Here is a 13,716-nt window from a genome sequence, read left to right on the forward strand (position 1 = left end):
TATTAAATATATTATTGTCTTGTAACCCATAATACAGGCTATATATGCTTAACTTGGGGCAAGATAATCTGTGTAAAAAGTGTGTTAATATTATTATTATATTATCATCAAAACTTTTTGCAACGCAGACGATATAAATAATATTTTAGGTATTTTAACACCTCGGGTTATATTATTGGAGTTTTAGTACGGAACTCTAATTTTTTTAAACATAATATAGCCCATGTCACCCGGGGATAGTGTAGCTTCCCAACAGTGAAAGAATATTTCAAATTAGTTCAGTAGTTTGAGAGCCTATTCAATGCAAATAAACAATCAAATCTTTTTGTGTATAATATTAGTAAATTCCTATTTCAATGGCCGCCGTATGATGTCTTGTAGATCCTATGAAGTTGCAAATGAAAACACATTTAGGAGGAGATTATTCACTTCACTCAAAATTATCACTCCGAATGTTGCTCTGTGATATGGAGTTTCTGTTAGCATCCGCTCTTAGATTTTTTTTTTGAAAATGAGGGACGAGACGAGCAGAACGTTCAGCTGATGGTAATTGGGCGTATGCCCTGCCTATTACAATGCAGCGTCGCTCAAAATTATTGAAAAACCCTAAAATTCTGAGCGGCACTACAACTGTGCTCGTCGCCTTGAGACATAAGATGTCAAGCCTCATTTGCCCATGCTTTAATTTCACTAGCTACGGCGCCTTTCAGATCGAAACACAGTAATGCTTACACATTACTGCTTCACGGCAGAAATAGGCACCGTTGTGGTATCCATAATCTAGCCGGCATACGGTACAAAGGAGCTTTCCACTGGTAAAATTGATTAGATGGCTATTAGATCATTTAAGTTTCCGATTTTTTTGCACTGCCATGTGACATGACCACAAGTTGGTTCAAGTAATCTAAAGCCCAAATAACTGCGAATATCTTTATTTCATCCATATTAATGAGAAAATTTCGATGAAACTGAATGGGCTCGGGTTTTAGTATAGCTGGATGGGCGAACACATTTTTTGTGAACGGCCTTTTTTGGAATAAATGTTAAGATTCGGACTTAAAATAGTTGTACAAATGTGCAACACTCATTAAGAATCTATTCTAATTCTAATTCAAATATTTTTATTCAAAATAGGATTTTAAATCACTTATTGAACGTCAAAAACTACCACCCATTCAAAAGAGACTGCCTCACACCTGAGAAGAATGGGCGCAAGAAACTGCAGCGGGCTTTTTTTAAATATATAATATGGATAACAATGTGATATCGTACAATAAACATTTATAATTTAAGAGCCTGAGGGTGTTCGCTTTATTCCCAGTCCGTGGTGTCATTAAGAAAATCGTTTATGCTATAATAACCTTTCCCACACAAACGTTTTTTAACAATTCTTTTAAATTTCGTAACACATTTGTTTTGTACATTTTCTGGGATCATATTGTAGAAGCATATACATCGCCCAACAAAAGACTTACTAAATAAATAATAATAAAATAAATGGAGAGTCGGTTTTTGTCCTTTAGTTATACGGCGAAAACTACTGAACAGATCGGAATCATACTTATACCTGATGCAGCGTGTTTCGGAGAAGATTTTATTATATGATATGGTGGTGATAACTTATCCGGATCTTTTATATTTCACGGGGTTCTAAATATATACAGGGTGTCCCGTAATCAGTGGACCAACGGGATACCCGTGATAGGGGTGGTCATCATCTCTCGAAAACACCAAATTTTACTGTTCTAGGGCCAGTAGTTCAAAAGATATGATTTTTTAAGCATTATTTTGAAAATTCTACCCTTATCAACACAAAAGTTGAAAAAAAATATTTTTTATTTTTATTTTGCCCTGTTTCTTAACTTAAGGTGGCTGAGGAAACATGTGTCTTCACAATTAAATCCATTTTTGTGAATAAATATTGCCAAATTAAAAATTAAAAACCAAAACATGCGCAAATATCAAATAACTAAATTTGCAACGTGATGTTTGAAGCAAGCTAGTGCAAAAAAAATGTATGACAGCCTTGCGGACCATTATTTAAAAAACATCTGCAGTTCATACTGATTCCAAAAAGGTATAACAATATTACATTTTACAAAAAAAATAACTTAATAACCAATTTTAGACTCCAATTGCGAGAAACATTTAAGCGCTATCTATTCTGAGAATTATTTTGTTATCGAGAGAGAGATAACACAATATGCTATCTCTTTCTCGCTCAGGTACCTTTTTCGTTTACGGGGTCCTATTGGCCGACGCCTATGATCCCCACACCCTAATTTTTCAAATTATTCTTAGTTTCATCAGAGACTTGCTCATAGCTCGTAGCTGCACACGTGTTTTTTACTTCGCTACCATTACGACTCTTTTTTTTGGTGACTGACGCTTGAATTGGACCTTGTTTGTCTTTGTGATTTGGATACTGTTTGCCCGGATTTTATAAAATGCCTAATACCTATACTCCTCGTGAATATGCTGAGATGTATTTTATTTACGGTCTGTGTAATGCAAACGCTCGGCAAGCAGCCCGTACGTATCGTGAGCGCTATCCTAATCGCGACCGCTATCCGGATCATCGAATTTTTCTCCGTGTAAATAACGCGTATTTAGAAGGCAGAATTCCCGGAGCTGCAAACAACGTGGGAAGACCTAGAAGAGTCGATGAACTTCAAATACTGGCCGAAGTGACAGAAGAACCTTCTACGAGTGTTCGTCGTATTTCAAGACGTACTGGTATAGCAAAAACAACAGTACATCGCATTTTAAAAAGAAACAGTTTATACCCTTATCATATTCAACGAGTGCAGGCACTATTACCTGCTGATTATCAATGGAGGATAGATTTTTGTGCAGAGATGCTTCGCCGATGCCGACAAGATCCACTATTTTTCAATTCAATATTATGGAGCGATGAATCGTGTTTTAAAAGAGTTGGAGTGTTTAACATTCATAATTTACATGAATGGGCTGTTGTGAATCCACGTATTGTACGAGAAGATAGATTCCAGCAACTTTTGGAGTCAATTTGTGGGCTGGAATCTTAGATGGTAAACTTATTGGTCCATTTGAGCTCCCACCGAGGCTTAATGGTGCTCGGTACTTGCAATTTTTAAGAAATGACTTAAGTAATTTATTAGCAAATGTACCACAGGAGGTATGTGAGAGGATGTGGTTACAGCATGATGGCGCACCCGCTCATTATTGCAGACAAGTGAGGGAATATTTAAACGAGTCTTACCCAAGTAGGTGGATTGGACGAGGAGGTACAATCCCATGGCCAGCTCGATCACCTGATCTTAATCCATTGGATTATTTTTTATGGGGATATTTTAAAGAATCCGTATATGAAACCGTTAACGATAACGAAAGACAGCTAAGACAAAAACTGAATGTGGTGAGTGAAAAAGTCAAAAATAATGAAAGGGCGTTAAAAAGTTTAAAAAGAAATTTTATAAGAAGATGCCGGCTATGCCTTAGAGTAAGAGGAAGACATTTCGAACATTTATTATAAGAAATAAATAAAAAAATTCTAACTATTTACTTTTGTTTTATTGTAAATTCCGCCAAGAAATTGCTATCTAATGTTGATTTAAAATAATTATTGTCTTTTATTGTTTCACAATAATGATTAATTATACCTTTTTGGAATCAGTATGAACTGCAGATGTTTTTTAAATAATGGTCCGCAAGGCTGTCATACATTTTTTTTGCACTAGCTTGCTTCAAACATCACGTTGCAAATTTAGTTATTTGATATTTGCGCATGTTTTGGTTTTTAATTTTTAATTTGGCAATATTTATTCACAAAAATGGATTTAATTGTGAAGACACATGTTTCCTCAGCCACCTTAAGTTAAGAAACAGGGCAAAATAAAAATATAAAATATTTTTTTTCAACTTTTGTGTTGATAAGGGTAGAATTTTCAAAATAATGCTTAAAAAATCATATCTTTTGAACTACTGGCCCTAGAACAGTAAAATTTGGTGTTTTCGATAGATGATGACCACCCCTATCACGGGTATCCCGTTGGTCCACTGATTACGGGACACCCTGTATAGCAAAAAAACGTATGCCGGGTCAGCTAGTATATATATTTCAAAAATTGTTTTAATTGATTTGTTTTTTTTATTTTTTATTTATTTATCATATTATAGTGAACTCACATTTAGAACCCACTATGATCGTATAATTAATAAATCATATAAAATGCTTGGTTTCATTTTAAGGCAGGGAAGTGAGTTTAAAAAATTGCATACATATTTAATTTTATACAACGCTTTTGTCAGGTCACATCTTGAGTATGCGTCAGTTGTTTGGAACCCCTGCTATAATATTCATATAAACTGCTTGGAACGTATTCAAAATAAATTCATTAAGCATTTAGAATCCCGACAACATTTAGATCCCACATTTAATTTTCACTCCAACGATTTAAGTTCTTTGAAAGACCGTCGAACCCATAGAGACATTATATTTTTATATAAATTATTACATAATATAGCTGATTCTCCATTTCTATTAAGTAAAATAGGATTACACTGCAGAAGGCCTACATCCCGATGTAAAGATGTATTAGATGTTGCCTATGCGAGAACAGTACATGGAAAGAACAGGTTTATAATTCGGGCATGTAGCTGTTATAATAGAGCATACAGTCATATTGACATATTTCATGAAAAGTTAAATGTTTTCAGATCATTGGTTTGTGATAATTTAAATAATTACTGATTTTTTTTAACCCCATTCTTACATTTTTTTTTCTGAATACTTATCATTTTCTGAATACGTATAATAGGCGTGTATAGTATTGTGTAACTTATAAAGCTTGTAATTAGTTGTTAATTTGTATTACTTTTGTTTTGTGGTTTTTATCTTACCGTTGCTTACCTTTTAACTAAAAATGTCGTATAAATTGTTGGAAACTTCACTGGTGAAAGTGTAAGTTTTAAGATTTAATAATATTTAAGTATCATAATACTGTTTGTTTCCTATACATTAATAAATAAATAAATTACATATACTGATATAAAACTAGGTCAACTTAGCATCTTAAAAAAAACCACAAAGGTTAACAACTAATGCTAATAACACTTAATAATACGTCACAACTTATGCTATAAACTAAATGAACAACAGTGAAAATATTTTAAAAGACTTAAAAACGAATAAATATAACTTATAAATATAACTTAGCAGGTTCAAATTCTCTTAGCTGCTATAAGATATTATATATTTAAAACATTCGTTTATTTTTACAGAGCAAATCTACTTTGATACTAATTGAACTATGCGCCGCTATTACTATCCTAATCCAGATGTGGTTGCCAATAACGGCTTTAAAAAAGACATCAAATATAGATGAGTATACGGTCGAAAATCAACGAACGCACATGAGGCAGAATTACGTGGTGCAAAGACGATCTGATGAAGACCAAGACCGGGACAGCAAAGCCGTGATGTACCCACCAGAAACCTTCCCTCCCAACTCGAACCCAGAAGAACTTCCGGCAGTAATCGTTGACTACGCCAATATGATTCGAAACGACATTATACTTCTGGACAATTCCGTAGAAACAAGAACCAGAAAACGGGGCAATATTAAAGTGGAGAAATACAATGTGAGTAGTACATACATTTACAATCTTAATCAGAATAGGTAACTTTAGCCCCACGACAATTAAGCAGTTAAATAGCCGACAACTATATAAATTGCGGTAAAGTAGAAGTCACTCTGTCTATTTAAATGTCGATAAATAATAATAAATGTACAAATCAAATTTAATGAACGATGCGGGACTCGAACGCACGACCTCTGGCGTTCCGTGCCAGTGCTCTACCAACTGAGCTAACCGTTCGAGTGACGTATCGTCATAAAATCTTTTATGCTTTGTTGAACTCTCAGGTTGTGGCTTCATCTCCAGGATCTACTTTACAGTTGATAATATAAGGAAATTGACTTGAGATGTCGCTCTTGTAAATCTAAACAATTAAGTAGTTATGTTTTTAAAGTGATAACCCTCAACTCTAGGATTAATACACAAATAAAATTTAAAAACAATATTTTATGAACGATCCGGGACTCGAACCCACGACCTCTGGCGTTCCGTGCCCGTGCTCTACCAACTGAGCTAACCGTTCGAGTGACGTATCGTCATAAAATCTTGTATGCTTTGTTCAACTCTCAGGTTGTGGCTTCATCATAAATAAATGTGAACTAAATTCGTCAAATTAAAATTGAAAATAAGTAGTATTTATATATTTGCTTTTCGTGTTGTACATTACTTAGGTACTGAATCAGGTTTAAAACAAACGAGGCTGCTGGACACAGCACTAAATTTAAGCCTACCATTTTTATATACTCTTTGTATTTGGGATATGAAGGGAAAGTACCTTAAATATCGAAGATAACAAATTTTACTGAAAAAAGACTTTGTTATTTTTAAAAGTTAGTAATTCTGCATTCAAAGATTTTCTAAAAATTACTTGCCTCGTCTGGGCTAACCGACTTAAATGTAAAAGAAAAACACCCCTACTTTTATGATGCCAATCGAAAGAATGGCTAAAAACTAATAACTCTTCTTAAGTAACATAGTATTTTAAAAGAAAGGAACAACGTAAAATGAATGTTTTACTACTATGTTTTTTTTTGAACATTCAAATCGGGATATTTTTTTTTTGTACATTTAAGTTCGAGTCCCAGACGAGGCAAGTAATTTTTAGAAAATATTTGTCTATAAATATATCACTTTGGGACACCCTGTATACTAGCGTATAGATAAACAAAGCATGCGAGGGAGTGGACATGTCTAACACAGATAAAGCAAGATAGAAAGGAGAGCGAATCTATTGTTTTTGTAACCTATTTTGTATGATAAGTCGTAAACTGTCAGCAACGCTTGGAATTGGCTCCTTAGTATTTTGAATTTTTTTATGACAGTAACGGACGAGCAGGACGTTCAGCTGATGGTAATTGATACGCCCTGCCCATTACAATGCAGTGTCACTCAGGATTCTTGAAAAAAGGCGAATTCCACCTTCGCACGACACGCCACAAGTTAAAATATCATCCCCACCATCTGGATGTGTGGCGGTCCACCACAGTGTGGTTTTCAAGGAGCTTTCTTCCACGTACTACAAAGCTGTGGAATGAGCTTCCTTGTGCGGTGTTTCCGGGACGATACGACATGGGTAGCTTCAAAAAAAGCGCGTACACCTTCCTTAAAGGCCGGCAACGCTCTCGTGTTTCCTCTGGTGTTGCAAGAGAATGTGGGCGGCGGTGATCACTTAACACCAGGTGACCCGTACGCTCGTTTGTCCTCCTATTCCATAAAAAAACCCAAAAATTCTGAGCGGCGCTACTCTTGCGCTCGTCACCTTGAGACATAAGATGTTAAGTTATGTCTCATTTGCTCAGTAATTTCACTAGCTACGGCGCCCTTCAGACCGAAACACAATAATGCTTACACATTACTGCTGCAGAAATAGGCGCCGTCGTGGTACCCATAAAATAAGTGGAATCCTGTGCAAAGGAGCCTCCCACTGGTAATATTATTCAACTAGCTAGGGCACACATCGACAAATTAAAATTGGTCACGCGTTATTGACCTATTAGGTCGTCTTTACGCTAGTATAAACAAAAGTATTCGAGAACCTTCTGTACGCTCATAAGCATATTAGCCAATTTAAAAAGATTAGTAATGTACATAGTGTCAATACTCGAAACCAACATAAACTTGCAATTCCATCTACTAGGCTCCGTAAAAGTGCTAAATCTTTTAAAGAGGATTGTGTTATATTTTTTATCTATACCCATGCTTTAAATCCTCTATTAAAGATTCTGAAACAGTTAGCTTATTACCAACATTAAAACACCCCATGTCGTATCGTCCTGAAAACAAGGAAGCTCATTCCACATCTTTGTTGTACGTGGAAGAAAGTTCCTTGAAAACCGCACTGTGGATGGATCGCCATGCCCAATTCAATAATCCTTATTTATAGTTCCTATTTTAATCCCCATATACTTTTCTGTATGCACTCGTAGCCGAAGATGGTATGTCTGATGGGCATCCCCCTTTTTGTATTTAGGTACAATAACATAAGTCTATTTATCTATACCCATGCTGTAAATCGTCTATTAAAGATTCTGAAACAGCTTATTGCCAACATTAAAACAACCAATGTTTTAATAACCATTACATCATCCAAACGAGTGTTGTAATGTTGTACTGAATTTCATAACAACACTCCTTGTTTTTTTTCGATCCATTCGTGCTCAGTGAGTTTTTACAGACAGCCACTTTCCTATTGCTCGATACGTGGTATCTGTATGAAAATCAAAAAAAGAACATTTTCGTTTACGCGCGTTCCACACTACAAGAACGTGGCGCGCCGTAAAAAAAGTACCTAGGTTATTTGAAACCCCGCCATTTTTCTTGAAAAAATGAGCGATTCAAGTTTAAACAGCACACCGCTGGATAATTTAAACGCTGCAAAAGAACATACAATTCAAGTGAATTTTAATAATTGCACTATAAATTGTAAATTACTACTAAAATAAATAAATCTTTCATTAATACGTAGTTTATTTGTATATAATCAGTAATGAATGATATTAGGGTACTACTAGGACTGGTGTTTTAATGTTAGCAGTAAGCTAACTGTTTCAGAATCTTTTAGAGGATTCATATTCTGGGTGTAGATAAAGTCTTGTATACAACTGTTGATAATTAGGTATTAAAACACTTATATGATCATTATCAAACCCACATTCGTGTTTTTATACCCCTTATTACACAACAGTTGCTTAAATAACTAATATAAAACTCCCAAATGATATTAAAATATTACCAATTAAAAAATTTAAATGAATCGTAAAAAACAAATTAACATCTAAAGCCTATTATAATGTGAAAGATTATTTGAATGATAAAGATAGTTGGGACTAATGTTTCAAAATTTATTGTTAATGAATAATATTATTATTAATTTGAATTTGAAAAAATATTATGAAGTCGTGGGTAACGGAGTAGATTGTACGAATAATAATCACTAGCTGGCCCGACAGACGTTGTTCTGTTCATAATAAAAAAAACTCTTGCGGGTGGAATTTCGTAAAATCCGTTCTTAGCTGACCTCTACTCGGTGAAAAGAATATTCCTACCAAATTTCAAGTCTTTAGTTCTAATGGTTCCAGAGATATCGTGATGAGTGACTATATACGTGGAAATCTCTTATATATATATAGATTTGAACAACACGGACGAGTAAAAAAGAAGGGCTCCGTGTCACCTTACATAACAGTGAACATCCCGGTTAACGTGTAAATACATAGCCCGACGCACACACTTACAGTAATACAAACCGATCGGCCGCCATTATGAGATTTGACATCGTCTGTGACAGATTAGTTTGCGTCGTAAATGCCGTCGTGCGTTGTGAAAAAGTGTAAAATCAATACTATAAAAGTATTTGTGGCCATATACGATTGTTTAAGGGAAAAAAAATGTGTAACTGGTATCACCCGTAACCGCACACACACTAGCTTATAGGTGCTTCACTTGTTAATATCACAGCACGGAGTCCTTCTTGTTTTTCTCGTCCGTGTTGAACAAATGTTTATAAGTACCTACTTAACACTGTTTGTATGATTGTTTCTTGTCCTAAATAACACCAGTACATTTAAAAGAAAACCAGCGTGGTTTTCTTTTAAATGTACTGGTGTTTCTTTTCTAATGCTTTGAATTGTTACTGACATGTTGTATATCTATGCATTGATCGTAGAATTAATTAGCAACCCCCTTATTCATAATGGTCCGCTAACTTAAAACAGCAGCTAAGGAGTGTTTTTTCTCATTCTGACTTAGGTCAATAGAAGAAGACAGAGTGAGAATTAGCAATGCTTTAAGTTAGCAGACTATTATGAATAAGGGGGTAAGTATCTAAGAAATTCAGAGACCCGTATTTCAGATTACTTCTCAACACGTGATCCGTGTTCAGTGTGTTTGATCACGGGTTACTCTCACTCAGTATATGCAATAATTTTAGATTTTCTTCATTTTAATCAGAAATGTTATTAATTATCAGTAACCTAAACTATATTAATTTTATTATAATTGAAAACACAGCCAGCCAAATATTAAAAAGCTAAAATGACCGTTGAGACATTTAACAGAAAAAATCTGTAATTATTACTTGTCCAAGGGTAAAATTGTTTTTTTATTAATTTCCTTTAGTTGTTTTATTTTTTCGCAAAGGGATTGTCATTTTCACTCCCTTGTCATGTTCCACAATCAATCGGGACTCGTGAAAAAATAAAAGTAGTTAAAAAAAACTACAAAACACGCTTTGGTTGAAAATGAACAAATTATATAAACTAACAAAAAATTTATTTTGGAAATTGAAAAATACATTGTTATCGGTCCTCGATAAATCTACGAAATTTGAACGAAATCTGGGCGATTAAAAAGGGTCAAAATCGCGCCCAAATGAAGCGGTTACAAACAAATATAAATACAGGTGAAGCTAATAAAAAGCGTTTAATGACACATATTCCGCACTTTTATCTAAATGTACTTTTTTCGAATTTATTTTTTGATTGTTTTAGCATGCTGAGAAACTAGACATACCGTGCAGCTGTGAACAGGACAATGTAAGTATCCTGTAATAATTATTTATGCAAATGTTGTGTAATAAGGGGTATTAAAACACGAATGTGAATGTGATAATAGTATCACAGGAGTGTTTTAGTACCTAATTATCAACAGTTGCATACAAGACTTTATCTACACCCATAATATGAATCCTCTAAAAGTTTCTTAAACAGCTTATTGCTAACATTAAAACACCAGTCGTAGTAGTAACCATATATCATTCATTACTGATTATATACAAATAAACTAAGTATTAATGAAACAATTATTTATTTTAGTAGTAATTTACATTTAGTTTGGTGCAATAATTAAAATTCACTCGAATATAATGTTCTTTGGCAGCGTTTAACATGAATCGATCATTTTTTGTAAACAAAACAATAAAAATGGCGGGGATTCGAATAACCTACTTTTTTTTTACGGCGCGCGACTTCTGGTAGTGTGGAACGCGCGTAAACGAAAATGTTTTTTTTTTTTATTTTCATACAGATACCACGCATCGAGCAATAAGAATGTGGCTGTCTGTTGAAACTCTTTGCTCATGAGGGGATCAAAAAAACATAGGAGTGTTGATATGAAATCCAGTACAACATTACAACACTCGTTTGGGTGATGTAATGGTTATTAAAACATTGGGTGTTTTAATGTTGGCAATAAGCTGTATCAGAATCTTTAATAGACGATTTACAGCATGGGTGTAGATAAATACACTTATGTAATTGTACCTAAATACAAAAAGGGGGATGCCCATCAGACATACCATCTTCGGCTACGAGTGCATACAGAAAAGTATATGGGGCTTAAAATAGGAACTATAAATAAGGATTATTGAATTGGGCATGGCAATCCATCCACAGTGCGGTTTTCAAGGAACTTTCTTCCACGTACAACAAAGATGTGGAATGAGCTTCCTTGTTTTCAGGACGATACGACATGGGTACCTTCAAAAGAAGCGCGTACACCTTCTAAAGAGGCCGACAACACTCCTGTGATTCCTCTGGTGTTGCAAGAGAATGTGGGCGGCGGTGATCACTTAACATCAGGTGACCCGTAGACTCCTTTGTCCACCTCTTCAATAAAAAAATGGAATGTCTCAAATAACATGTTTATTAGAGCATATATATTTATTACTTTCTCTTTCAGACGGAGCTCCTTTATCTTGGCGAAGACTTCATTCCAAGTTCGATAGAAACCAGAAGGTGCCAGAGGGACCGGTGCTCATTCCCTTTCGTATGTCATCGCCGCCTTTATAACGTGAGTGAAGTTAAAAGGATTCTTATTTAAAATAGTCGAAAGTATATGCCTCACACCTGAGAAGAACGGGCGCAAGAAACTGAGCGGCCAACACACACTCACACCTTGTTCAAGTCGAAGTAGGAAAAGCCAACAGAACGCCACTTGCTTCTATCCTTATAAGCCTTACGCGGTTTCTCTCAATCAAATCAAAAATATTTTGTTTCTTTCTCATACAGCTCGTTCGGAAACCAGATTTGCTAAGAGAAGAACTAGCAAGAAACTCTAAGGTTAGTCTTTTCAAAACAGGATGGTAGATATTACAGGTTCTTATTTTCAATTATTAAATTAACAAATAATTTAAAAAAAAAAAAAAAATTTCTTTTACAAAAAAATCACGAAATATGTATTGTAAGAAGTTACATTTTTATGTCCCAAATACACTGTAATTTATTTTAATTGAAATATTTCTTTTATCACCTTATTTTGACTCATATAATATCGGAAAAGAACTCTTATTTTCAATCGAAAATTCACTCGTCAAAATATCAGCTTTTTTCAAAAATTTTGTGTGCTTTCTATTCGTTCAATTCTTTACTTTCCGATAGTGTAAAAAAAATACATTACAATGGTAAATGTTCAGAAAATTTAAGCCCATCAAAAGGCAAACTCAATCGTTCCTCTCGCACATATTTGAGGGAAGGAGACGGAAGGAGACCCGGCACACGACGAACCATGTAATAGCATATCAACGTGTGATAGTCGCTATTATAACACCTTGTAACTGATATTTTTTTGTTTCAGATTACACTCTTAAAGCGGAACTACACCAACGAGTATTCTAGTGAAGAATTGCCACCTGAAATTGCCAGGAAATGGGTTGCCATACAGAAACCAATTACAATTGCGTGTTTTTGTTCGAAAAATAAACGGGAGAAATTTTAAGAATTCCGTACAATTAAAAAAAATATATATGTTTTGTAAATTATGCAAAATAAGCCTTAGAGCTGTCAACTTATTAGCATCCTAAGGTTTTACGAATCGACTATTGTACTACGATATTTTTTTTTTCAAATTTAATGATACCCATCAAGTATGTGAAACCAAATACTGCGTTAAACTAAGGTGTCTGAAAGAAAAATTGGGCTTGGAAGGAATAAAGAATTAGTTGAAGTAGTTTTATATACTGCTAGATTATAACGAATTAAAATGAAGAGCTGATTTGGTCGCTTGTTAATGTTAAGTTCTATCGGAAGTAAAATATTTATTTGGTACAGTATCTATTATTTTACCATATACCCAACGTATTTCAGGTATAAGCTGTGATGAGTTTTTGCTATTGTTTTAAAATCAAATCTAGGCCCAGTACTTTATAGATGGTCAGAAAAGAAAATGACATCTAGCAATAATGAAATGAGTTCAATGTTCGCAGACAAGTTAGACCTTAGGGCTGTATTACACTGGGACACCATGGTGGTGTAACCAGTCGCCGCTACTAACAAAATGTATACAGCTCTATAGAGAGTTAGTCACCTGGTGTTCTATTTTGCGCAACCTATTTGGTAGCGCGACCAGCTCAGACGCGTCATGACTATGGTGTCTAATTTGGTAGCTTACGGACACCACGGTGGCGCGACTGTTTACGCCACCGGGACACCACATCCCGGTGAAATATAGCCATTAGAATGACACAATACCTTCACGCAAACTTGAGTGCCTTTGAGCAGCTTTGAGAGCATTAGCTCTATTGTAAATAAGATGACAAACCCAATAAAAATATGTCCAAATCATAGTCAGACAAGTTACTAGCTTATAGACAAACAAACAATC

General features: G+C 34.7%; 1 protein-coding gene across 1 annotated transcript in view; it reads left to right on the top strand.

Moving 5' to 3' along the window:
• LOC126977422 (prothoracicotropic hormone-like) overlaps window positions 1-13,134 on the top strand; it is a 67,658-nt gene extending 54,524 nt beyond the window's left edge. The window contains exons 2-5 of the mRNA XM_050826222.1: window positions 5,263-5,622; window positions 10,608-10,652; window positions 11,797-11,907; window positions 12,691-13,134. Coding sequence (XP_050682179.1) covers window positions 5,320-5,622; window positions 10,608-10,652; window positions 11,797-11,907; window positions 12,691-12,831 — 600 coding nt within the window. The 5' untranslated portion in view covers window positions 5,263-5,319 and the 3' untranslated portion in view covers window positions 12,832-13,134. The remainder of the gene's footprint in view (window positions 1-5,262; window positions 5,623-10,607; window positions 10,653-11,796; window positions 11,908-12,690) is intronic.
• Window positions 13,135-13,716: the final 582 nt, after the last annotated feature.

Source organism: Leptidea sinapis, chromosome 45 (assembly GCF_905404315.1).
Source record: "Leptidea sinapis chromosome 45, ilLepSina1.1, whole genome shotgun sequence".
NCBI lineage: Eukaryota > Metazoa > Arthropoda > Insecta > Lepidoptera > Pieridae > Leptidea > Leptidea sinapis.